Here is a 26865-nt window from a genome sequence, read left to right on the forward strand (position 1 = left end):
AAATTAACGAAGGCCTTGAAGGAGCTCAAGGAAAGAGTTGGATTTGGAGATAAATTGGAGATGGGATTTCACAGGTGTGGGTAAAAGCGGACAGATGAGAGCAGGTACACCGAAATCTTCTACTGGCGGAAGCATATAGGAATCGATTTAGTCACAAAAATCTTTCACATCTGCAGGAACAAAATGCAAGCTGAAAACTTTCCATGTTGCCGCCACCTTTTAGACCCGGAAATATCAGTAGTCCAGAGATTGACTCGGGCCAGTGGAAGGAAAGCAGACGTCGGCCTGTAATCGTACTCCTATCAGCTGCCAACACCGGTGCAATGCAGCAGCTTTTCCCCACAGGGAGGGACAGAGAGAGCTGTTCTTGGACAATGAATAAACGGTGGAAGACGCAGATGAACACAGAGATGGTGAAAGGTGAAAGCAATACACAATCAGAACTCGAAAGTAATGAAGATGGGAGAGATTGAACGCATTCCATGTTGGGAAATTATAAGTGGCACAATGATTACAAATATAGAAAACTAAGAATGGCAGAATGTCTGATCTAAATGAAGAATTGCATCTGCTATAGAAAGAGCCAATGGGTTAGAATTGTTCACTCGGAGCGACCTCACAAGGTGGGAATTATTGGAGCCGTTAGGACAACACAGAAGATTTATGATGAACTTGGGCTAACCCTGTTTGAAACATTTCCCCTGATGAAGAAGAATATAGGAAGAGATTTGCAGAAAAAGAAAAAAATAAGCCGCACTAGCTTGTGGAATCTACAATATAAAAGGAGCTCGGTCTTGGCTTGCTTGTGTGCGTGCGTGCGTCTGTCCGTCAATAATTGTACCATAGCGGATACACATAATCAAGGAATAACTGTAACCCCAACACATGGCAGAATTACCAATCAGATGCTATAGGCAATCTGTAAAGAGTATGATATACAGACTTGGCATTTAATATGGAATTTTTTTTTGTGGGGATGAACTTACTTTTCAAGATGTCTTAGAACCAAAAGTTCATTGGAATTATGTTGAAATTATTCTAGATTTTGTTAATGTCACCTTTAAAAGAAACAAAAACCACATTTGACATTTCGAAACAAATAAATTGATCCTTGAAAGTGATGTAAACTGATATCGAACTCAATTCACGGACAGTACTGTGTTAAACTTCTGTGCGTTTTCCAGAAGTATCTCTTTATTTTGCACATTAGCCAAAAAATTTTAAACAAAAACAAAAGTTAAATTACGACTGCGATTACGGACAGTAAAATTACAGGTCAGTACTTCGTGTAACCCCCAGGAGCATTCAGGAGAGCACGTACACGTTGAGGCATGCTGTTCACGAGATTTGCCAAAGTTTGGACAGGAATCGCTTGCCATGCAGTGACAATAGCCTGCTGCAACTCACACACAGAGGTCGGCTGCTGGTCCAAGTGGTCGATTTGACGCGTTAATTCTGCCCACAAGTTCTCTATCGGATTCATATCCGGGAACATGGCAGGCCACTCCATATGCTCTACACCACGGTCAGCAAGAAAGTGTTGGATCATGCGAGCACGATGAGGCCATGCATTGTCATCTTGGAAAACAAAGTTTCCTCGAAAGGCTGCACGAGCAAATGGAAGCAATGTTTCTTCCAGAATGGCCCTGTACTTGAACTGGTTCAGGTTTCCATTCAGAACAACCAGGTCAGTTTTGCCCCCTGCATGAAAAGCAGCCCAAACGGTCAACCCACCACCTCCAGCTTGGACTCTTGGCACTATACAATCTTTGTTGTAGGCTTCATGCACTTGTTGCGCACTCGGACGTGGCCATCTTGACGATAGACCAGAAATCTAGACTCGTCACTGAAGATCACGTGATTCCAGTGTCCTGGCTGCCATTGACGGTGCTCTCTGGCCCACTGCAATCGGCGCTGGCGGTGTTGTCTGGTCAGGCATGGCTTTCTCAGGGGACACCTGGCACGATAGCCTGCTTGAACCAGTCGTTGGTTGACTAGCCTTCTGGATACAGGCACATTTGTCAGTTGCTGCCACTCAGCCCTAAGCCAATTAGCTGACTTGGTACGGCCATTGCGGACTAACCGGTGCAGCTGGCGATCATCCCTCCTTGTGGTTCTGCGGGGACGTCCTGGCCTCGGTATTGGAGTAGGGACACCCCTCTGAGCATTTCGGTTCAGGATCTTTGACACCTGACCTTGAGTGATGCCATACTGCCGAGCAATAGCACGCTGTTTCATGCCGTAATTTCGTAAAGCCACCACTCCATGACAAACAGCATTGTCGAGTTGACGGACCATCTCAGGAGGAAGCGGCAATAACTTTTGGAGACGTGCAGCAGTTGTTTTCCACTAATACAGAACGCAACAACCCTTGTATACCCGACTGTGAAGCCAATCATCAAATGCACCTGTCCGTACATTTTGCCACGCCACCTGTGATATAATCCTGTTGTTGACTTCTTGCTGCGACAATCAGTGACATGGTCCTTTTCACAAATAAATCACCAAAGTGTAAAAGAAACTCACCAGATTGCTATACTGAGTTAAGAAAGTAAACCCAAGTCAAGGAAAAAAAAATTCCATATTAAATGCCAAGTCTGTAGTTGGGCAAGGTGAGGATAATTGGGCTCGTTTCAATTGAAATTAAAACAAAAACTCTTCTCCTTCATCTTCTTCTTCACTTATAATAATGCCGAGTCTAATTCAATCCCGTTTCTCATATCGATTAGATTCAGAAAACGATTACTATATTCAATACTTTTTCTTTCAACATTTCCATTTTATTTATATAACAGTAATATATTGCCCTATCAAACGGTACTTCTGATTATACACCACCTTTAAAAGCATCACAAAGCAGGACACTAATGGCAACACAGGTGGGAAAGGGATACGAACAAAAAAAAGCAGCTGATATTTCAATAATCTATTTGCATGATTTTTTTTTTTCTCTCTGAACATCTGTCGATCACAAGACTATACCATCTATTTATTACGTAAGCAAAAATGGCAGACTTTCTCTCTTCCCCTCTGCACTGAATTCCCTATACGTGAGGAGTGGCGGACTGATGTGACATGGTGCTTCATGGAGGGGAAGATGCACGTGACCTCAAAAATCCCTCTTACCTGCATACGTAAAAATGTACATTATAAAAGGAGCCATGTCTGTCTATTTGTCTGTCTGTCTTCTGTTTATTGTGCTATAACTATAACGCTATATAAAGAATGCATTCACGGATTTAACCAACGACAGTGGATTCAGGAAACTCCCAGGAAGGTTTGTGATGCAAAAAAAACAAACAAAAAAAAAGGAAAGGAAGGTTTGTGTGTGGGTACATCATGGGCACACATGGCAAAACTGCAAACGCCAACTTGCGACGGTGATTAACCCCGCACGGAGAGCAGGATCTCCCAGGAATCATTTTTTGTTCTTGCCCCATAGATTAGCCATCGCAGCAAAGATTGGTATTCCCATCAGTGAAACGATGGGTCTTTATACTCCGTACGTATCCTTCTGCTGATCGCCAATCACCTACCTGATCGGGTCGTTAGTCATATGGTTAGTCGTATTAAAAACTAGCTGAAGTACCTGGCGTTGCCTAGGACATGAAATGAAATAATCTCCTGATTAAATTTGTTTTGTTGACAACAAATCATTACAACTTCAACACACAATCTTCACAAAACGTTTTACTCGATTGTGCCCACGGAAAACCCAGACCATTACTATAAGTATAAGCACCATTACTACTCAATGCCTGAACACGGTGGTGTTATAATAAACCTGTGTAAAGCAATATATTTAATAACAGGTGCACGTGTAACATGACAATAATGAAATGTATGTTGTTGACAATGAATCACTACAACCTCAACATACGATCTTCACAATACATATTACTCGCTCCTAGGAACAGAAGATCTGGTGATGCTGATCTATTGGAAACTAATTCCCTCACAACAGCCCGGTGGAGCCAGGTTATCTTCTAGTAAGTTCTTAAATGTAAACTTCACCATTTCCTTCAATATCGTGTCATTAGAAGCTAGGCCACACGACTTTCTCTGCAAATGCAGAAATGTGAGTGTGTTTTTCATCTATTGTACTAATCTCAGCTCATTTATTCGTTATCAGCAAGTACAAGATATACCTGATTTATTTAAGTAGAAGTGTGAGGAAGACACAGACATGATGATGGGTCAAAATGTTTGAAACCCCACAGTCAGGAAACATAACATGTAAAACAGCTAAAGTTTGTAATTGGAAGTATCAGAATCAGCATCAAATTAAAAATGAACAATTTGAAGATTAAAGATTCTGGGAAATGCAAAATCTAAAATGTACATATGATCAAAATGAGTATCGTTATGGAAGATTCCACAATATAAATGAAACTTCATTCTAAATAATTATCATAACAAACAAAAAAACCTTCAAGATTATTTTTACAACATTTCTTCTGCCAGAGTTACAAACATCCCTCAATGAATAGCAGAAAATTTGCAATATTTCAATCCATTCAGGAAAAATGAACTGAATGCCAATGCATATGGCTTCTCTTCCTAAACGCATTGTGGGTATTCGATCATCCAGAAGCAAATCCGGATGGAACGGCTGTGTTGAATTTCTCCACCGAAGAACAGTGTACTCAAAAATGCTGCACCACAGTGTGCACATGAAAAGGCACTTGCTAATAGACTGGTTTTGTCTGAAGTCAAGTGTTCCCATCTATTTGTCTGCACCTGTGTGCCCATCCGATATGTGTTGCAGTTCCTGCATGAGCCTAAGACCATGTAAGAAAATAATCATAATAAAGCTAATAAATTAAATAATAAATAAAAAATTCAATTAAAAAGGCAAAAAAAAAAGAATTTAAAAAAAGATTAAATTAAATTAAAATAAAAATTAAATTAAATTATAAACTCAAATTAATAAATAAAGTTGTAAATAAATAAATAAATAAATGAAAAATCGGTCAGAGACCGAGGACTTGCCGGAATGTACTTTTTTATCGGCCATTTTGGACAAATATGGCGGCCGAACCACGTGACCGATGATGTCATCATTATTTGTTTTCTAAACTCATTTATTCCTTGATGATGCTCAAGAAATTTCATCTTGATCGGATGAAGTTTTGTACTTGTCGAATTATGACGTCATAATGGAGGCACCAATGACATCATCATTAACATATTTTATTCCCCATGAAGAGTTCTTTACAATGAGCCATGTCTCAATTTTTAATATTCAGCACTTTCAGAGATACAGAGGTGCAAAGTTTTTCGGTTTTTCCAAGATGGCGGCCGAACCACGTGACCGATGACATCATCATTATTTTTTTTCCTCCACCAGTTTATGCCTGCATGTCGCTCAAGAAATTGCATCTTGATTGGATGAAGTTTTGTACTTGTCAAATTATTGAATTATGACGTCATAATGGAGGCCTTCTGCCGAGAGAGTTAAAAATTGGGCACAGTCTATTCCAGGGCAAGACAAATATGTGTGTAAGATTTGGCGATTCTACGTGCAACGGTGTAGACGTAGCACTGCGAACAAACAGACAGAGAAACAGACAAACAGACAAACAGACAGACAAACAGATGAAAAATCGGTCAGAGACCGAGGACTTGCCGGAATGTACTTTTTTATCGGCCATTTTGGATCAAGTTTTTCGGTTTTTCCAAGATGGCGGCCGAACCACGTGACCAATGACATCATTATTTGTTTTCTAAACTAATTTATTCCTAGATTATGCTCAAGAAATTTCATCTTGCTCGGATGAAGTTTTGTACTTGTCGAATTATGACGTCATAATGGAGGCACCTATGACATCATCATAAACATATTTTATTTCCCATGGAGAGTTCTTTACAATGAACCATGTCTCAATTTTTTCTATTTGCCACTTTCAGAGATATAGAGGTGCAAAGTTTTTCCGTTTTTCCAAGATGGCGGCCGAACCACGTGACCAATGACATCATTATTTTTTTTCTCCAACAGTTTATGCCGCCATGGCGCTCAAGAAATTGCATCTTGATCGGATGAAGTTTTGTACTCGACGAATTATGACGTCATAATGGAGACACCAATGACATAATCATTAACATATTTTATTCGGCATGGAGAGTTCTTTACAATGAGCTATGTCTCAATTTTTTCTATTCAGCACTTTCGGAGATAAAGAGGTGGAAAGTTTTTCGGTTTTTCCAAGATGGCGGCCGAACCACGTGACCGATGACGTCATCATTTTTTTTTTCTCCACCAGTTTATGCTGTCATGTAGCTCAAGAAATTGCATCTTGATTGGATCAAATTTTGTAATTGTCAAATTAGCAAATTGTGACGTCATAATGGAGGCCTTGGGCCGAGAGAGTAAAAAATTGGGCACTGTCTATTCCAGGGCAAGACAAATATGTGTGTGAAGTTTGGCGATTCTACGTGCAACGGTGTAGACGTAGTGCTGCACACAGGCAGACAGACAAACAGACAAACAGACAGTCAAACCAACCGATCAACATACTTGCCGGAATCTTTCCGCCAAGTAATAAATCGTGAACAAGCCTAACGGATTTCTTCTGGTGGAGGCATAGGAGTGAGTAGCAAGGAAAAGCTGCTTTTATAGGGCAAAGGGATTCCAGCGATGGAATCCAATAAACAAGTTGGGCCGGAAATACATTTCCAAATTCATCCCCGTCAAGTCCGGGTAATAAGGGAGATCCAAACTCGCAATGACCCCAACACAATATTTGTGATATTGCGTGGATTTCAAACTCTGAATATCAACAATTCAAGTTCATTCTCTGGATTGTCTGTTCATAAGCTGAGCCCGTTTAGCCACTCTTTCCTCGCTCGCAAAACAAAAACACCAATGTCAGCGGAGGGAATTCAAGCGACGGGGTTACGGAGGTGCAGCATCCTGGAGAAGGCAGCAAAATAAGCTTTAAATCCCATTAAAGACCCTGTATAAAAATAATTGTACTCCAACTTTGGTCTTTAGAACAAATGAGAAAAACTAAATAACTCTCAGAATAAAGAGAAAGAATACGTTGATATAATACAGTGTTCTTAATTGAATCGACATTCAAATTTTCAATCAAATCCTCAATTTTCAATGAAAGTACCAAATATTCCGATTTTAGAAGGATCATTTGTGTTCCCTAGTTCAAAATATCTTGTGAAAAACTGCACAAAAACCATAATGAAGATTCCCTCAGTAATGTGGAGTCAACAGGGAAATGCCCAGTGTCGGATCCCACTCCGAAATCAGATGGAGGGAGTTACAACACGCAGGAGTTCTCGTACTTGTCATTTTTGGATGCTTAGGTTGCATTGAAATGCTATCCCAAAGGAAGGGCCTGGGCCTGTAGGGTAAATCCAATAATCCGCCATAGTGAGCTCTCTGGGGCACGGTTGTTAGGGAATGCAGACGAAAGAAGATGGTAAACCTCATACAAGATTAAGTATGGATATGAGGCCGGTACGTACGAATAAGACAACTGGAAGTAGCAAAATACTCTGACGAGAGTTCAAAGACTGAAATGGTTGCAGGGAAAAGTGGAAAACCGAATTCACGTTGAACGGAGGGAATTCAAGCAAAATAGAGGTGAACCAACGGGAAAAGCAATGACAGAATCCATCACACGCATCGCTAAATACGAGTTAGTGTGTAAGTCTTCTTCCTCTTCTACATTACCTTACATTGTGTGTGTTGCATTCTCAGAACTTGTCTAGGGCACCTACCATCACTATTGCTCGATTCAAGGTGGTTGGGCATCATATTTGTCGAACCGCTCCCTCCCTCCAGGTTTTCACGATAGTTGTTCATCACCATCTCAGATCATCCCCCGTCATAAACCATTGTCTTTTCTACCCCCATGAACGCCCCCCCAAAGCCCACCCCTTTTCAAATATAAAATTTTTCCTTCCTGAGAGTTTGCTTCTGTATCCACCTTCTCCGTCCCCTTTGTTCTCCAATACCGCTCCCCTCGTCCCTTATTTGTCTCCCCTCTCCTTCTGTTGTACCTTTTGTTCCGTTACGCCGTGATCCCTTCTAAGTTCTAGCTCCTCCGCGGGCCTCAACTTTGCATACAAAAACAGCAAGTGTTCGCCCATTTAGCCAATGTGGATGATATATACATCAAATACCAATGGTTACTTAAATACATAAATACTTATGCTAACCCTAACCCTAACCCTAACCCTAACCCTAATCAAAAATAAATATGTACAAAAATATAAATGTTAATTCAATATGGGACCATTTTGATGTCGAAGTTGAAGCAAAGTCTCATGGTACATTAAATAATCGGACAATATACATACAGATATTATGACATTCAGCCTTTTTTTACAGGACCAGCCAAACCCTAAGCAGTCCCTTCGCAAAGGGTGCACGATTCCCGTCAGGTTCCCACCACAAGTGCGAAGGATCGATGCAATGACCCTTCATGATCTGTCCTACCCAAAATAGAGTTTGTGGGAATGAAAACCACTCGGGCCTTGCCATATGGCCGGGGAGAAGCGGGCATCCCATGGCCCAAAAACGGCTCCCAATATTGTGCGAGCGATGGGCCGTTTCTGGGAAAGGCTCGACAGATGGTTCAACATCTGTCGACAGTGTACGAATTGAATATTCACAAACTGCACACGAGTAGCGCATGACACACAAACTTAGACATCTTGAAAAATGACACTGACAGCATGAGCACCACATTTAAATAATTCCGATCATAAAACGCAGAAGTGAAGCAGTACAGGGATAATAATTGTACAATTTCATATCACCATTGTATAGAATCACTGTAGACACACACGACGTGTAAACAAATACGTGTTACATTTTTACGTCATTCCCTCCAAGTCCACCTACAGGAAGTAAGTGCACATGTGATGACTGGTTGGCGGAGAAGGATCAAGGAAATGAGGATTGTGGGGTCGTTTAATCACGGAGTCCTTTCCATAATCAGCCATAACTCCCATCAAATAGTCACTAAACATTTCATGAATAAAGCAACAACAAAGTATATTTCATGTGCAGCCGACAGCATCACTATCTGATGTTTTATTTTCGTGCATTTTGTGCATTTATATTCGCACGTGACAAAGCCGAATGCCTCAACTCTGTGTTTGCCTCAAAATCTTGTGTCCCAAACCCATCTCTCTCTGTTCCCACCTTTCCCAGTCGAACCCAACTGCTCCTGGACTCTGTGTCCTTCTCTCCTGACAAGGTGGAGAAGTTTCTGTCAAACCTCGACTCTGGTTCTGCAACTGGACCAGACGGCATCAGCCCACGGATCCTAAAATCCTGCTCTGCTGCTCTATCTCACCCTCTCTCTGTTCTCTTCACCCTCTCTTTTGCTCAAGGTCATCTGCCAGCATCTTGGAAATCAGCAAACATTACCTCTTCACACAAAAAAAAGGTGCAAAAACAGATCCTTGCAACTACAGACCAATCAGCCTGCTCCCAATTATCATCAAAGTCATGGAATCCATCATTGCTTCGGGTATCAAATCCTTCCTCTACTCCAATTGCTTGATCTCTGATCATCAATTTGGATTCAGACCAGGTCATTCTACTCTGGACATGTTGCTTCTGCTGTCTCAACAATGGATGGAGGTCCTCAATGCCAAACAGGAAATCAGAGCTGTCTCCCGTGACAAATCATGTGCCTTCGATACGGTCTGGCACCCGCTCTGCTCACCAAACTCTCCTCCTATGGTATCCATGGAAATCTCCACACATAGCTTGCGGACTTCCTCTCTGGTCGTAGGCAACGTGTGGCCCTGAATGGATTTGTCTAATATCCCTTTCCTGTTCAGGCTGGAGTTCCCCAAGGTAGTGTTCTGGGCCCTGTGCTTTTTCTGGGCTTCATGAATGATCTCTCCGACTCTCTGGAAAATCCTCTCTATCTCTTTGCTGATGACGCCACTATCTGCAGCTCCATTCCTCATCCCTCAGATCGGCAGTCTGCAGCCTCACTTCTTTTCTGGAGGTCCTAGCAGTGTCCGTGTGTTTTATATATCTCCCACCTCCCCTCCCCCACACCCACCTTCCCATGCCTCCTCCCCCAAGCCCTCTCCCTCCAACAGATCTTCCGATGTCGCTGTTCTCTGCTGTTGTACTTGTGTGCTTCCCTCTCTCTCCCCATCCTGTCTCCCGCTCCCTTTATTGTATGTTTTGTGTGTCCGTTTTTTTTGTGATTGATGTTAGCTCCTACACGAGCCTCGATCTTGTATACATATTTTTTTTTTAAGAATTTTTAAAATCTTGTGTAAATATGGCACAAATCCGAGTGGAAAGTTTGGATCGTATGAGACAGGAAATAGAGCACATGAAATCATTCCACAGCTCAAATGAACCATGAGGATTTCCATGTGACATGTGTACACTGATAAGACAGACAGGTGGACATCATTTAATTAAAAGGAAGAGAAATGACAGATACCTGAACATCACCCCGAGGCCTTTTAGCATTCCGGATTTCTTCCTTTCTTTCCCCTCGGGCTCCTTCATTTTCTCTTTTCTTTCAGGTTTTCCCTTCTGCTTGGGGTATTCTCTATACCCCTTTTTGCGTTCGTCACTCTCCTTCACCTCCTTAACCTCGTCTCTCCTCCATTTTGCATCAGATAGTGATGCTGCCGGCCAACAGAGACCCTCGTTTGTTGAGACGCTAGTCTTCTTGTTCAGTTCCAAGCTCGAAGTTCCCTCTGACGTGGAGTCAGAACCACTTGCTGCAGTGATGGTTGGATCAGGTATTTCTTCAGAAGTGCCGATCCTGGAGCTAGGAAGTGCCGGGGGTGGATAATCTGCCGTAGAGCCCTGAGTATCAGACCGCAATTCCAAATGGCTCTGCGTGCTCTCATAAGGAAACTCCTGAGCAGAGGAGGACTCGACAAAGTCTGGACCTGTCACGGTAGATATACATACGAAGGTCACCAAGCGCCAAAAGCAACAATAAAGCAATTGAACATTCATCACCAATTCATCCATGGAGGTTGCAGCCATTCTGCGGCTCCCCTTATTATTACAATTCATTTTCATTCTGTAAGGCATTGCTGCCTCATATGCAACTTGTATATCCAACGAATGGACATTCGACTGGGATTAAATGTGTAATTCGCTTAATATGTGTATGAAGGACTGCACTCCCATTGGTGCAACGTCTTGCTTATGAAGAACGAGGATGAGAGTTTACATTTGGGTCAGGAATCGAACCCCAAAGAGATGGCTCAAAGGTGAACATGCTACCTGAGAGTTATTGTTTCTCTCTTTATGGTATTGAGGAACCTGTTCATGGAAACCTTTTAATTTACTTTCGCGCAGTGAGACTGTTTTACTGAACACAAACAACAAAAACATTTCTCCAACCCCCCCCCCCCCCCTTCCCCTTCCCATACCTCCTACCCCCAAGCCCTCTCCCTCCCACAGATCTGCCGATGTCCCTGTTCTCTGCTGTTGTCCGTGTGTGCTTCCCTCTGTCTCCACATATTGTCTCCCACTCCCTTTATTGTATGTTTTGTTTGACCAATTTTTTTTTTGTGATTAATGTTAGCTCTTGCATGAGCCTCGATCTTGCAGACAAAAAACAAAAAAAATCATAAAACCACAAAACTTGAGAAAAACATAAAAACTACACAATAAAATTCGACGCGAGCAAGGCGATGGATAAGCTTCTGTCAGCGATAGATGTCATTCTTCTAACTCGAGTTCTGGTTTATGAAAGTGGTTTTATTAAACGGCACATGATCTTTGACCTGTTGATCCCAAAACTGAATCAGATCATCTTTGATATTACAGTCTAAACTGGTGGCAAGTTTGGTTGAATTCGCTTCTGTAATCCACAAGTCATTGCGGTAACAAATTATTTTCAATTGACCCTTTTGACCTTTAGGGTTTTTTTTTAACCCAAACTCGAATCACCTTCACCACCGAAGGTGGGGTGGAGGTTATGTTTCCACTACTGTCTGTCTTTGAAAAGGATATCTCAAAAAGTTGTGAACGGATTCTGATGAAACTTGGTGGAGAGGTTGTGTGTGTGGGCAAGGACGAATTGATTCAATTTTGGTGAATATTTGGATCCGGATCCGATAATTTCTGCGGTGATTGTTGAATATTGAGTGATTGGGCCAAAAACGATATATAGCATGATATTTCAAAAAGTTGTGTACGGATTCTGATGAAACTTGGCGGAGAGGTTGTGTGTGTGACAAGGACGAATTGATTCAATTTTGGTGAATATTTGGATCTGGATCCGGGAATTTCTGGGGTGATTGTTGAATATTGAGTGATTGGGCCAAAAACGATATATAGCATGATATTTCAAAAAGTTGTGAACGAATTCTGATGAAACTTGGTGGAGAGGTTGTGTGTGTGACAAGGACGAATTGATTCAATTTTTGTGAATATTTGGATCCGGATCAGATAATTTCTAAGGTGATTGTTGAATATTGAGTGATTGGGCCAAAAACGATATATAGCATGATATTTCAAGAAGTTGTGAACGGATTCTGATGAAACTTGGTGGAGAGGTTGTGTGTGTGTGACAAGGACGAATTGATTCAATTTTGGTGAAAATTTGGATCCGGATCCGATAATTTATGGGGTGATTGTTGAATATTGAGTGATTGGGCCAAAAACGATATATAGCATGATATTTCAAAAAGTTGTGAACGGATTCTGATGAAACTTGGTAGAGAGGTTGTGTGTGTGGACAAGGACGAATTGATTCAATTTTGGTGAATATTTGGATCCGGATCCGATAATTTCTGGGGTGATTGTTGAATATTGAGTGATTGGGCCAAAAACGACATATAGCATGATATTTCAAAAAGTTGTGATAGAATTCCGATGAAACTTGGTGGAGAGGTTGTGTGTGTGACAAGGACGAATTGATTCAATTTTGGTGAATATTTGGATCCGGATCCGATAATTTCTAAGGTGATTGTTGAATATTGAGTGATTGGGCCAAAAACGATATATAGCATGATATTTCAAAATGTTGTGAACGGATTCTGATGAAACTTGGTGGAGAGGTTGTGTGTGTGTGTGACAAGGACGAATTGATTCAATTTTGGTGAAAATTTGGATCCGGATCCGATAATTTCTGGGGTGATTGTTGAATATTGAGTGATTGGGCCAAAAACGATATATAGCATGATATCTCAAAAAGTTGTGAACGAATTCTGATGAAACTTGGTGGAGAGGTTGTGTGTGTGACAAGGACGAATTGATTCAATTTTGGTGAATATTTGGATCCGGATCCGATAATTTCTGGGGTGATTGTTGAATATTGAGTGATTGAGCAAAAACGATATATAGCATGATATTTCAAAACGTTGTGAACAGATTCTGATGAAACTTGGTGGAGAGGTTGCGTGTGTGACAAGGACGAATTGATTCAATTTTGGTGAATATTTGGATCTGGATTCGATAATTTCTGAGGTGATTGTTGAATATTGGGTGATTGGGCCAAGAACGATATATAGCATGATATTTCAAAAAGTTGTGAACGGATTCTGATGAAACTTGGTGGAGAGGTTGTGTTTGTGACAAGGACGAATTGATTCGATTTTGGTGAAGATTTGCATCCGGATCCGATAATTTCTGGGGTGATTGTTGAATATTGAGTGATTGGGCCAAAAACGATACATAGCATGATATTTCAAAAAGTTGTGGATGACATGACAAAACTTGGTGGATGAGTTGGTTAGGGGACAAGAACAAGCCGATTGGATTTTGGTTCAGGTCTGAATCCAGATCCGGCCTATCACGATCACCACAGGGTGTCGTTCAAGTTAGTTCATCATTCTATTACAATCCATAATTGTGCAAAGTTTGGCTGAAATCCTTTCAGTAGTTCACAAGTAATAGTGGTAACCAAAACCGATGACGGGCAGATAACCCAAAAGCATGGTTCCTGCCTTCGGCTGCAGAGGCATAAAAAAGCAAACCCTTCCCTCGCCCTTTTAACTTTTGTCATCTCCACAAGACAATCTTACTATAATTCACCAAATGTCTGTCTGTCTGTCTGTCTGTCTGTTCCCAGGTACCAGGTACTGCAAAAACGGCTGAACCAATCGCAACGAAATTTTTGGGTGGGTAATCCTGGGACCCCCTGGAGTAAAATAGGCTAGATTGTTTTTCCAATGTTTTTCCAATTTTCCAGTTTTTCCAAACACGATGGAATAATATTTACCGATATGAAGAGTGTAGACAACTCTTGTATGGTGCTGTTCTCTATTGCGTTCTCATCTTGTGTAATACTGCGCATTGTTATTTGCATATTCTGTATCTATTATCTTATTCTAATATCTACCATCGCTTTCTTTGTCTTGCAGATTGATTGTTCATCGTTGTTGCTAATAAACCTGCATTCAATTGATACATTCTTGTTTATGAACAATCAACTCATCTGAAGATGCCTGCTGCAGTCTGCCCCTTCCCGAGCTGTGTCTACGTTACTGACAGCACTGACAATGCCGTTGCTGCTATCCAGCTCTCCATCCACGCCATGACTCACACGTCCATTGCACCAGCCAAACCGGACAAAGTCAGCCGTCCTCGTATCCAAACCGGCGGTACCAGCGAAGATTGGCAATATTTCACCAGAAGATGGGATGGTTACAAGGCAGCGACCCAGATAATCGGCAATGATGTTCGCGTTCAACTCCTTGAATGTTGTGATGATAACCTACGACGTGACCTCCACCGCAGCAACCCACGCATTGAAATCAAGGACGAGGCAGCTATACTACAAGCCATTCGGTCCCTTGCTGTCCGAGAGGAGAATACCATGGTGTCCCGCGTAAACCTCCACAACATGCGACAGGACCGAGAAGAACCAATTCGTACCTACGCAGCCCGTCTGGCTGGTCAAGCTGAGATCTGCAAGTTTTCTGTTGTATGCTCATGCAATCCCCCTACTGATGTCAACTACACCAAGGACATGGTTCGCGATGTCCTATGTCGGGGACTCGCCGATCAAGATATACAACAGGACATTCTCGGCGATCAAAATCAGAACATGAGCTTGGAGGAAGTTCTCATTTTCGTCGAGGCCAAGGAAGCAGGGAAACGTTCCCAGAATGCCTTGCTCGATAGTGAAGGCGCTCATGGCGCAAGCCAATACAAAAACTGGAAGAACAAAAGAGCCCTGATCACTACCGACAAGCAGGCGGCCATTTGTAGTTATTGCGGCAAAACTGGTCATGGCAAACAGCCGAACATCGACCAAAGGCGTCAATTCTGCAATGCCTACGGGAAAACATGCAGTAAATGCGCCACTCGCGGCCATTTTGCACATGTCTGCCGGGGAGGCACGAAAAAGGCGGACAACAAACCTACGGACAAATCAATGGATGCTCATGATGTGGAAGAAAGCAGCCAGGTCCACGATCTCCTCTGCTCTGTCACGGAACGAGAAACGGCCATTTGGAAGCCGCAAATTAAAAGGGCCATGGCCACCTTGTCAACTCCACTACACCTCGACCACCATATATTTGACCACCTCTCTGGCTGGACCAAGAAGAAGTCTCAACCACAGCCGTACATAAAACTCATAGCACGGATCGATAAGGAATCTTATGACCATTTCGGCCAGCCACTGTCATCCCGACCAAAATCGGCCAGGCTCCAGGCCATGGCCGACACTGGCTGTCAAAGCTGCCTCACAGGACTTAATATTTTCCACAAACTCGGGCTGCGTAATGAAGACCTGTTACCTGTCAACCTGAAGATGAATGCTGTTAACAGTGGAAGGGTCCGGATTATCGGCGCCATGCTCCTACACCTGTCTGGTCGCACAGCCAATGGCGACATTATTGAAACCCGACAAATCTGCTACATCTCACCTGACACACGGAACATGTATCTCAGTCGTGAAGCATGCGTCGATCTAGGCCTCGTGTCTAGTAGCTTCCCAACCATTGGCGAATCCAACACAGTTGGTGCTGCAGTGGCAGCAGTTATCGATGCAAATTGTAACTGCCCGGAAAGATCGCTTCCCCCTACACTGCCTACATCTATCCCATTTCCGGCCACTGACGAGAACCGAGAGAGGCTGGAGAAATGGCTACTGGAGTACTACAAAAGCAGCACATTCAATGTCTGCGAACACCAGCCACTACCCCACATGGAAGGTCCGCCTCTCACACTGATGGTTGACCCCGAGGCAACACCAAAAGCGGTGCACACCCCAGTGCCTGTCCCCTTACACTGGCAGGCAGAAGTCAAGGCTGGTATCGATCGCGACATCAGGTTAGGGGTTCTGGAACCGGTGCCAATTGGTGAACCAGTGACATGGTGCAGCAGAATGGTCGTCTGTCCAAAGAAGGATGGGACCCCACGGAGGACAGTTGATCTGCAACCACTGAATGCGCACTGCACACGTGAGACCCACCACACCCAGTCACCCTTCCATCAAGCAATGGCGGTGCCACATAACACCAAAAAGACGGTAACAGACGCCTGGAATGGCTATCACAGCGTTCCAATCAGAGAATGTGACCGCCATCTGACAACGTTCATCACACCATGGGGCCGATACCGTTACTGCACCACTCCCCAAGGTTACATCGCTTCAGGTGATGGATACTCCAGACGATTTGACGAAATTGTATCGGACTTCAAAAACAAGTCCAAATGTATTGATGATACCATCATGTGGAGCGACACATTGGAAGAGAGCTTTTTTCAGACATGCAACTGGCTCGACCTGTGCGGCCGTAATGGGATTACGCAAAATCCGACGAAATTCCATTTTGGTCAGGACACGGTCGAATTCGCTGGATTCGAGATCACCATGGACAGTGTACGACCATGCCAAAGGTATCTCCAAGCGATACAGGACTTCCCCACACCAAAAACAATTACTGACATTCGCTCCTGGTTTGGGCTAGTCAATCAGGTAACATACTGCTTCAGCATGACCGAGAGGATGCGACCTTTTCGGGACCTCCTAAAACCATGCACCCCCTTCTAATGGGATGCAACACTACAATCCCTATTCGAAGAATCAAAACGACTCATCATATCTGAAGTCGCAAATGGGGTCCGGATCTTTGACAAGGAACGGACAACATGTCTCGCAACTGACTGGTCGAAGGATGGGATTGGCTTCTGGCTCCTCCAAAAACACTGCAGATGCCCTGGTGAAACCCCACAGTGCTGCCCCGATGGCTGGAAAATCACCCTTGCTGGAGGCCGCTTCACCCATGCAGCGGAGTCGCGCTATGCTCCGATAGAGGGTGAAGCTCTAGCAGTGGCGGACAGCCTGGAAAAAGTAAAGTATTTTGTGTTGGGATGCAAGAACCTGATTATTGCCGTCGATCACAAGCCCTTAATCAAGCTTCTTGGTGACAGACGATTAGAGGACATCCATAACACGCGGCTTGCCAACTTGAAAGAAAGGACCCTAGCATATCGTTTCCGAATTATCCACATCCCGGGAAAACGACACTGCGTACCAGATGCGATTTCACGACATCCGTCGGGTGCCAGACCATCGGAACGACTGCCACTGGTGGATGACATTTCCTCCATTATGGATGTGGCCACATCGACTACACTAAGACAGCACACCTTGACTGGGCTGTGGACCACAGATGACGACACTGGCATGGAAATGGCTATTTCTATGGCAGCCATCAAGACACTCGATTCTGTGCGGTCCGTCACTTGGGACGATGTTCGGGACGAAACAGCAAGTGACACTCAGATGCTGCAGTTACTCAATTCTATTGAGCAGGGTCTACCTGCCAGTCGGGACGATTTCCCTGTGTCCATTTTGGAATACTTTCCCTTCCGTGAACACCTCTACACTATTGATGGCATAGTGGTCTACAAGGGGAGGATTATCATCCCACCGAAGCTACGGAAGCTTGTCCTTGAGAATCTTCATGCTGCTCACCAAGGAGTCACGGCTATGACCACCCGGGCCAGCAGCTCGATCTTTTGGCCTGGAATCACTCCCCAGATTCATGAGATGCGCAATCGCTGCTCACACTGCAATCGGATGGCCCCATCGCAACCAAGTGCTCCACCTACAGCCTCAGCTGAACCTGCCTACCCTTTCCAGTACGTTTGTTCAGATTACTTTCATCACAAGGGTCGGAGTTATTTGGTCACCGTTGATCGTTACTCTAATTGGCCAATCATTCAGCTAACAACTGGCGGGGCACAAGGCCTAGTGAAATGTCTGCGGTCGAACTTCGCCACTTATGGTATCCCCGACGAATTGGCATCTGACTGTGGGCCAGAATTCACGGCACATGACACCCAAGACTTCTTGCGTCGGTGGGGCGTTAACCATCGGTTGTCATCCACTGCCTTCCCACACAGCAACTGTCGTGCCGAGATCGCAGTCAAAACATCGAAAAGAATGATCACCGATAACACTGGTTCCAATGGTGAACTAGACACTGATCGGTTCCAACGTGCAATACTCCAGTACCGGAATGCACCGGATCAGGACACTAGGTTGTCTCCAGCCATGATCATCTTCAAGAGGCCAGTCAAGGACTTCATACCCATCATCCCAGGCAGATACTTGCCATCGGACACCTGGCGGGAAACACGCAACAATCGTGAGGAAGCTTTGCGCATTCGGCATGCCAGGGAGATCGAAAGACTCTCTGAACACACGACAAAACTACCTCCACTGGCCGTCGGGGACCATGTCCGGATCCAGAACCAGACCGGCCTGGAACCACGAAAATGGGACCGGACCGGAACCGTGATTGAGGTAAAACAATTCGATCAATACGTTGTCAAGGTGGATGGCTCCGGAAGAATCACTCTCCGGAATCGTAAGTTCCTGCGACGTTTTACGCCTTTCAGCATGACAACTCCCACTACGACTGGCAAAAGTGGCATGCTGCCAACCGTTACGCCAAGTGTTATGCCAATCGTACCGAAATACTTAATGTCTGGTACCCAACCCATCGCCGCTCCAAGAGTCTGTCTCAATCCTGTTACCACTCCCCAGAAGGGTGAACCCCAACATGTCATTGCGCCGGGCTTACCATCACAGACACTCCGCTCCACCACCGCGATGACACCACCCGCGAGAGTCGCTAACCAACCACATGTGCAGACCACCGCCACACCTCCACGGTCACTGCCTATTTCTGCCCCCTTGACGGTTCGGGTGATGATGGACCAGCTGGAGGGGACTCCGGCGTCGGACAGGGCGATAGTGAACCACCCACCGGAGACTCCCACAATGGACCAGGAAATTACGAACTGCCCTCAGAGGACTCCGACGATTGATCGGGTGGTGACGGGCCGCCCGAAGCGAATTATCAAACCACCAGCCCGATTCAATTCAGAAGAATATCAATTATAAACTCATGTGATCCTTTTTCTCGGTCTCCAGTTTTCGTTCTATTCTGTGTCACAATTGAACGTTTTTGGGAAAGGGAGATAGACAACTCTTGTATGGTGCTGTTCTCTATTGCGTTCTCATCTTGTGTAATACTGCGCATTGTTATTTGCATATTCTGTATCTATTATCTTATTCTAATATCTACCATCGCTTTCTTTGTCTTGCAGATTGATTGTTCATCGTTGTTGCTAATAAACCTGCATTCAATTGATACATTCTTGTTTAGAGTGATGTGGCTTTTATTGAAATTCTACAAATACTGTTTAGATTTTGATGATTTGCATGTGATATGATTTAACGGATGTTTATATAAATCGTTTAAAATAAAAAACCTTCACTTTCTGATATTTTGCCTTTTCATTTGGTCTTCCCAATTGAAGCCCCGCCCGCAGGGTGGGTACCGTTGCTAGTGGGTATAATTCCAACTACACAGTTTTTGTAGTTGAAAAACCATCTCTGTTCCTGGTAAGTTCTCACAGAGTCTGGTGTATAACTTGCATCCCACATGGATGTGTAAGACAAGTCCCTCAACAATTCAAAGCATCTTAGTCCAGTCACTACATTTTGTCTCCTCAAGATATTGAGCAGTGTCGTGTTAATCACACCATCGATTCTGTCGGCCACGGCTCCCACGGACGAGGCGTCCGTGTACGATTTGTCAATGGCCACCCGGAAGCTATCGTTGCACCCACGGGAACGTGCGGAATGAGAGCCGCTGCCAGGTAACGCCGACGCCGAGTCATCACCCCCGGCAACCAACGTCGCTGTGACAACGGCCGTCTGGAGGCTTTCAAGAGAGCTTGACTTCTTGAGGCCTAAAGTGGGCCCAACAATGTGGTCTAAAAAAAAAAGGAAATAATTACAGAATATTAGGACATGCATGCAAAAGAGAAAGAATAAATTAACGATGATGAAATGATGGCAACAACATTGCGGATGAGGAAAGTAACCTTAGAAAGTGAAGAACTTGGATAAAAGCTAACTCAGCCAGAAGTATAGGTGAAAGCGGAGGTGTACGACAGGTAGAGGATAATCAATCTCATTTGGGACCATGCCACTGGGGTCCTAATCTGCTATCGAGTCACATTGTCGGCACAGATTTCCTACGGTGTCAGGTGACGGGCCTTAGTATGACTTGGCAGAAGGGCGGTACACCGTCTCCCAGGCAATCGCACACAAGCACAGGTGCACTGGGAGGAGTGAACGTCGTGTCAAAAGGTCTTTAAGGATAAGGTACCTAATAAGCTTAGAGTGTGCTGCTCTCCACAGTGGAAATAAATACCCTTTTGGGATCTTGTTAGAGCAAAATGAGCTGGAAAGAGGCCAAATTTTTTTGATTAACCAAGAGCCGTATACCTGGAGGATAATTAAATTCTTCCCTTCTTCCTCCCCCACTCCCTCTCTTAATTTCAACCTCTTGAACTTTCAATAAAGCTTCCACATGACTAGATAATCCATCAAATGTGATGTGATGGCATCAAATGGTTGGTTGATCAATTTGCAAATTATATATCAGCGTGACATCTCTTCATAGTTTCTAGTCTGGAATTACGAGCATTACAAAGAAATTATTCCCAATTTGTCCATCTTTAATTTATCATCAAGTTTGTTTTTCTTAACAGTGATCTAAGACTCATTGAAGAGCTTGTGCAAATTTTTATATCACGGTTTTTGTGTCACAATGCTTCCCAGACTATGACAGCACACATCTAGTATTACAGGTATGCGATCAATACAGTGGCTCCTGATGAAAGCTTTTTCAGTATCACGTTCGACCACAGCACATTGGAATATCAAGCGGCTGCCTATGATACCGACTTTAATCATTTATTATACATTATATATTTAAAAAATACAAATTACAAGCATGAACGCACACACATAAACCGGATTTAGCAAAAGTATTGGGACAGTAGACCCAAACTCGAAATGAACCTTCCGAGACGGCAGGTATATCTCTGTGCCACCCTCCACCAACCCCTATCCGACAAAGCAGAGCGACACGTGCTTTATATACAAGGGTGACATTTTGGACCATGATGCACTTCCTTATATACAAGGGTGACATTTTGGACCATGATGCACTTCCTTATTTACAGTGAAGGCTCTTATGTTGCCACGGTGGCAAGATTTGACTGCCAAATGGAGTGACAAAATGCCACCGATTTCAAGTTAGGCTGATATTTTAACTGGATGGAAGCATGTGATGGATGTTTCGCATTGCCAGATAAATACCATTTTGGTGACCATCTTTAAAAAAAAAAAAAAATTGGTGGCCATCTTTAAAAAAAAAAAAAATTTGGTGGCCATCTTTAAAAAAAAAACATTTTGGTGGCCATATTTTAATAGAAAAAACATTTTGGTGGCCATCTTTAAAAAAAACATTTTGGTGGCCATCTTTTAATTAAAAAAACATTTTGGTGGCCATCTTTAAAAAAAACATGTTAGTAGATGATAAATGTTGTTCCTGGGACAAACCCATTTAACATGGGAAATCACTATCTAATGTTGTTTACCCCCCTGTCTTTTCCCACTTTTGGAAAACACCCCTATTAATCCAAAAGACTCTATGAGCCTTTTGGCCTTTTGAACCATGAGCTTATTGGCCTTATGAGCCAATTAATTTACTTGGGCTAATACATAATGAAGATATTTTAATTGAGCTAGGGTCGAATGGTAAACCCATCTTGATGTACCAGGCTGAACACTAACAGCTTGGAACCAATCCTTCATTGAACCTCCAAATCTCCATTCACTTACATGTACATTTTCCTCTCACCATCACTTTTCTTTATTTCCCCTTAACACCTCTATTCCTGACCCCCTTGGTCTTATGGTACTCTTACTATCAATGATCATTGTTGTTTAGTAGACCACTGAAACAATGATCCTACAAATATTTGTTTATGCGTGGGAAATAATTTAATTTTTTTATTAACTTTTTTAACTTTTTACTTTTCAATAAGTCTTATTTGATATTTTTCACATTCGTTATGTTTTTCATTTTTAAATGAAGGCTACCAAACTTGGATCTTTTGTAATTAATAGCCCTCTTTTGAGAAATGACTTGTGATAAAACTTGAATAATTTCCCAGAAATCCCCATTGTTTCGTTTCCTGTTTTCACACACACCCTGAATTTCCTCGAAATGACGACAGGCAGCACTTCCCTTCCCGAAATAAATTTTACATGATAAAAGCTGTGTTAGATACAGTTTTAAACATTGGGAATCGACGGATCTGAATGACAACATGTCTTACTCCAGCCTTTACTCTGATGAAGATTTTATCAACTCACCAGGACTTTGGTAAGTTTCATTCAGAATTAAAGTGTTCAATGAGAGTTTTGTATGTGATTAATTATACAACTCATGACTTAATCCCCCTTTATCTTTATTACAGCAATGCGAATATTGTGAATAACCTGGCAGAATATCAAGTTTTTCCTCAAGAGATTCACAACAAACTGAATATGGATTTGAACAACCTGCCTGTTTCACCGTTCTTAGAAGATTCATGTGGAAGGTATGATTCTAAATAAAATACGTTGGTTTTAAATGACGCTGCGTGTGTGTGTGTGTGTGTGTGTGTGTGTGTGTGTGTGTGTGTGTGTGTGTGTGTGTGTGATGTTTTGTCTGGTTTACTTCAGCGCAGTAATTTCTCCTTATTTTGTTTGCAGTATTAACCTCGAAGACCAAAATTTTGAGGGGGATGATTTTGATCTCCTAAGGAGTGGTTATTTCCTGCCAACCTGTGATACTCTACATTTTCAACTCAACGATGTTGATGCTAAGCTTGATTTTTTTAGAGGTAAGCATGTGTGTGTATGTATTGTATGTGTGTATGTGTGTGTGTCAATGTGTGTGTACACCGTTTCGAATAGGTACACCATATCCCTGCGCATCGTAAGAGGTGATTCAGGGTATATCATTCATCTATTTCTCTCCTTGCTTCACCCCCTCTTGTATTTAATAGAAAGAGATTCAAAACCTGAAGACATCTGCTGAACCAACCTTTGACCTATGCTGGGGAGAAGTTGAATGTATACCTCAAGAAAAATGTTTTGTTAATATAAAGATTTTGTTTTCAATATTATATGAATATATTTGCTTTGTATACAACTATTTAATAATTAATTACAAAAAGAGAATAAAGGAAAAAGGATGGGAAGATGTGTCCCCCACCCTCGATCCCCCCCCATCCCACCCCTCCCCTCCCCTTGTGTGTGTGGGGAAGGTGGGGGTGGGATGAGGGGGGATCAAGGGTGGGGGACGCACAGGGGGTGGGGGATGATGGGTGTGGTCTGTGTGGGTGGGGTCTGTGTGGGCAGGGTCTGTGTGGGCAGGGTCTGTGTGGGCGGGGTCTGTGTGGGCGGGGTCTGTGTGGGCGGGGTCTGTGTGGGCAGGGTCTGTGTGGGCGTGGCTTATGATTTTTATTTATTTGTTTAATTTTTTAAATTATTATTACCACTAATTAAATTAGTTAATCTGGGTGGGGTGAATAGAAATGTTGTTTAATGAATTATTAGCTTTGTTTTTTGTAATTCTTGTGAATAAAATGCCCCTAATATTTCTTCCCCATTCATATCATACAATTTGTAAGTCCAAGGGACTGTATCCATTATATCAACAATTTTAAATAATTCATTAGTCCACCTCTTTGTATAACCTTTTTCAAAATGGCTTTTCCATTTGTATATTCTTACCATATCACCAACTTTGAACTTGGGTTTTCTCAAATTAATCTCCCTTTCATATTCTAATTTTGTAAATGTTTCTGATGGTTTTGATTTTGTTGATGAATGAACTGTATTATTGTAATTATCGACAATATTCTGGATTAAATACACCCATTGTTGAGAACCGAGTTGTGTGAATTTTTTATATAATTTCTCTTTTAAAGTACGATTAAAACGCTCAATAACAACTGCTTTTCCTTCATTAAAGGTGCTGTATAATTTAATACCCTTCCCCTTCAGAAATTTCATAAATATTTTGTTATAGAACTCTGTTCCCTCGTCAGTCCATAACTTCTTTGGTTTTCTTTTACTTTTACTAAATATTCCACTGAAAGCTAACATAAGAGTATTACCCTTTTTGTTTTTCAATGGAACAACCCAGGCAAATCTACTTCTCAAATCAATAACGGTTAAAGCATACCTGTATCCCCTGTCATTATTCAATTCGATTAAATCAGCGGACCATATGTGGTCGGTGTATTTAGAATAAACTTTCCTTCTTTTAAACTTTGTGATTATAGGTTTGTGTAATTCATTAGCCAAAAGCTCCTCAGTCTTGATGACATCATTGGAGTCGAATAGTTTTTTGAGGGTGAATAACCAAGACCAAGTTTCAATTTGACACATCATTTTTTAAACAATAAACCGATCAACTTTCTCTCTCAATGTAGGATTTCGTATCAAAGACAAATTATATAACATTTCTCTGTCTGCTTCATGTTTTTCATCCAATGTAGTGGTATTCCCATAAGCAATATCATGCTTCATACACACTTCATCAACCCTATTTATAGGCTTAGACCAAGGTTTAGGATTGTCAGCCTCATCTAATCTTTTATCTAGGTTTGTTCCAGGACCTCAGGAAAAGATCCTCTACAGTCTACAGTCCTCTACAGAAGGTGGATCAGACTCGGCAACGGTTGCTCGAGTGAGATGTGCATGGAAGAAGTTTCGGGAATTGAGTGGCGTGCTGATGATGAGGGGAGTGTCGTTGAAGCTGAAGGGAAAGGTGTATGCTGCATGTGTGAGATGTGTTATGATTTATGGGAGCGAGACATGGGTAATGAACGTAGAGCAGCAACGAAGGTTGGAAAGGGTGGAAATGCGAATGGTTCGACGGATGTGCAGAGTATCGTTGAGAGAGAGGAAGACAAATGATGAATTGCGAAAGATGATGGGAATAGAGCCTGTGATTGATGCTGTGAAGAGGAACAGGTTGAGATGGTTTGGTCATGTGTTGAGGAAGGATGAAAGTGACTGGTTGAGAAGAGTGATGGAAATGAATGTAGAAGGAAGTAGAAGACGGGGAAGACCGAGAAAGACTTGGCTAAAGATGGTGGAAGAAGAAATGCGGGCAAGGGGGTTAACAAGGAGAGATGCAGAAAATAGGGCAAAATGGAGAAGATTGTCATGGGGACCGCAAGGCTAACCCCCGCTCTAGCAGGGAAAATGGCCTTTTAAAATGCATGTTGTTGTTGTTGTTGTTGTTTGTTCCAGGACCACAGAACGAATATCCAGGTAGATGTAGTTCCCCAGGAATTCCAGTTGTTGTGAATTTACTTCCTGACAGAAACTTTTGTATGTCTCCTCCTCTTTTAGGTGAGATGAATTGGCACTTTTTAGAGCCACACACTTGACATATTCCTTTTTGATACACTCTATTATTTTTAGCTTTAACATACAATGCACTTTTAGATTTAGTTTTCTTTTTACATTTGAGACAATAACTCATATTTATTTATCAGAAAAATTCCGACAGAGTATCAAAACCTTTTTGGTTTTCAACATATACATTTCTATCTTAATTTTTAAAACATAAAGAATCCTTAGGAATGCCTTCACTCTCTCCTCCATTTATTTACAAATAAAAACTAACTAAAGTCAATAACACCAACATCATCAACTATATGACCTTTGTCTTCTTCATGTAAATCTCCTCGCTGAACTCATCTCAACCATTTTTAAAATCATTATCTTAGTAAGAGTCGTTAATTCTTTATTTTCCTCTTCGGTGCGTTGAGATTGATTTATTTGCTGTAATACACTCAATCTTTTACGAATCTCACTGATTTCCATCTTTTTATATTTTTCCTCCCTCTCTCTTTGCTCCCTCTCCTCCTTCTCTCTTTTCTCCCTTTCCTCCCTCTCTTCCTTCTCTCTTTTCTCCCTCTCCTTTTTCTCTCTTTTCTCCTCCCTTTTCTCCCTTTCCTCCTTCTCCTTTTTCTCCCTTTCATCCTTCTCCTTTTTCTCCCTTTCATCCTTCTCCGTTTTCTCTCTTTCCTCCTTCTCCCTTTCCTCCTTCTCCTTTTTCTTCCTTTCATCCTTCTCCTTTTTCTCCCTTTCATCCTTCTCCTTTTTCTCCCTTTCATCCTTCTCCTTTTTCTCTCTTTCCTCCTCCTTTTTCTCCCTTTCCTCTTTCTCCTTTTTCTCCCTTTCATCCTTCTCCTTTTTCTCCCTCTCCTCCTTCTCCCTTTCCTCCCTCTCTTCCTTCTCCTTTTTCTCCTTCTCCTCCTTCTCCTTTTTCTCCCTTTCCTCCTTCTCCTTTTTCTCCTTCTCCTCCTTCTCTCTTTCCTCCTTCTCTCTTTTCTCCTTCTCTTCTTCAACTCCTTCCTCATCCCTAGCTACCCTTGAGTTTGAGCCCCAAATAATATTATACATATACTCATCTGGATTTTGAGATATTCTTGTATCAATAATTATTCTTCTCATAATAGGATACCAATAAGATTTGTTGATGATTTCTAAAAGA

General features: G+C 42.5%; 2 protein-coding genes across 7 annotated transcripts in view; one reads left to right on the forward strand and one right to left on the reverse strand.

The window, feature by feature from the left end:
* The window catches only part of LOC144892699 (uncharacterized), a 400706-nt gene extending 383314 nt beyond the window's left edge, over nucleotides 1-17392 (forward strand). Inside the window, exon 2 of the mRNA XM_078780920.1 lies at nucleotides 14210-17392. Coding sequence (XP_078637046.1) covers nucleotides 14415-16976 — 2562 coding nt within the window. The 5' untranslated portion in view covers nucleotides 14210-14414 and the 3' untranslated portion in view covers nucleotides 16977-17392. The remainder of the gene's footprint in view (nucleotides 1-14209) is intronic.
* LOC137429011 (partitioning defective 3 homolog) overlaps nucleotides 1-26865 on the reverse strand; it is a 455854-nt gene that overhangs the window by 65763 nt on the left and 363226 nt on the right. For all 6 annotated transcript variants that reach the window (XM_068118986.2, XM_068118984.2, XM_068118985.2 and 3 more), the window contains 2 exons: nucleotides 19985-20218; nucleotides 10443-10902 (listed from right to left, as the gene is read on the reverse strand). In XM_068118986.2, coding sequence (XP_067975087.2) covers nucleotides 10443-10902; nucleotides 19985-20218 — 694 coding nt within the window. The remainder of the gene's footprint in view (nucleotides 1-10442; nucleotides 10903-19984; nucleotides 20219-26865) is intronic.

The sequence above is a fragment of the Myxine glutinosa genome, chromosome 6 (genome assembly GCF_964187855.1).
Source record: "Myxine glutinosa chromosome 6, kmMyxGlut1.1, whole genome shotgun sequence".
In the NCBI taxonomy this organism is placed as follows: domain Eukaryota; kingdom Metazoa; phylum Chordata; class Myxini; order Myxiniformes; family Myxinidae; genus Myxine; species Myxine glutinosa.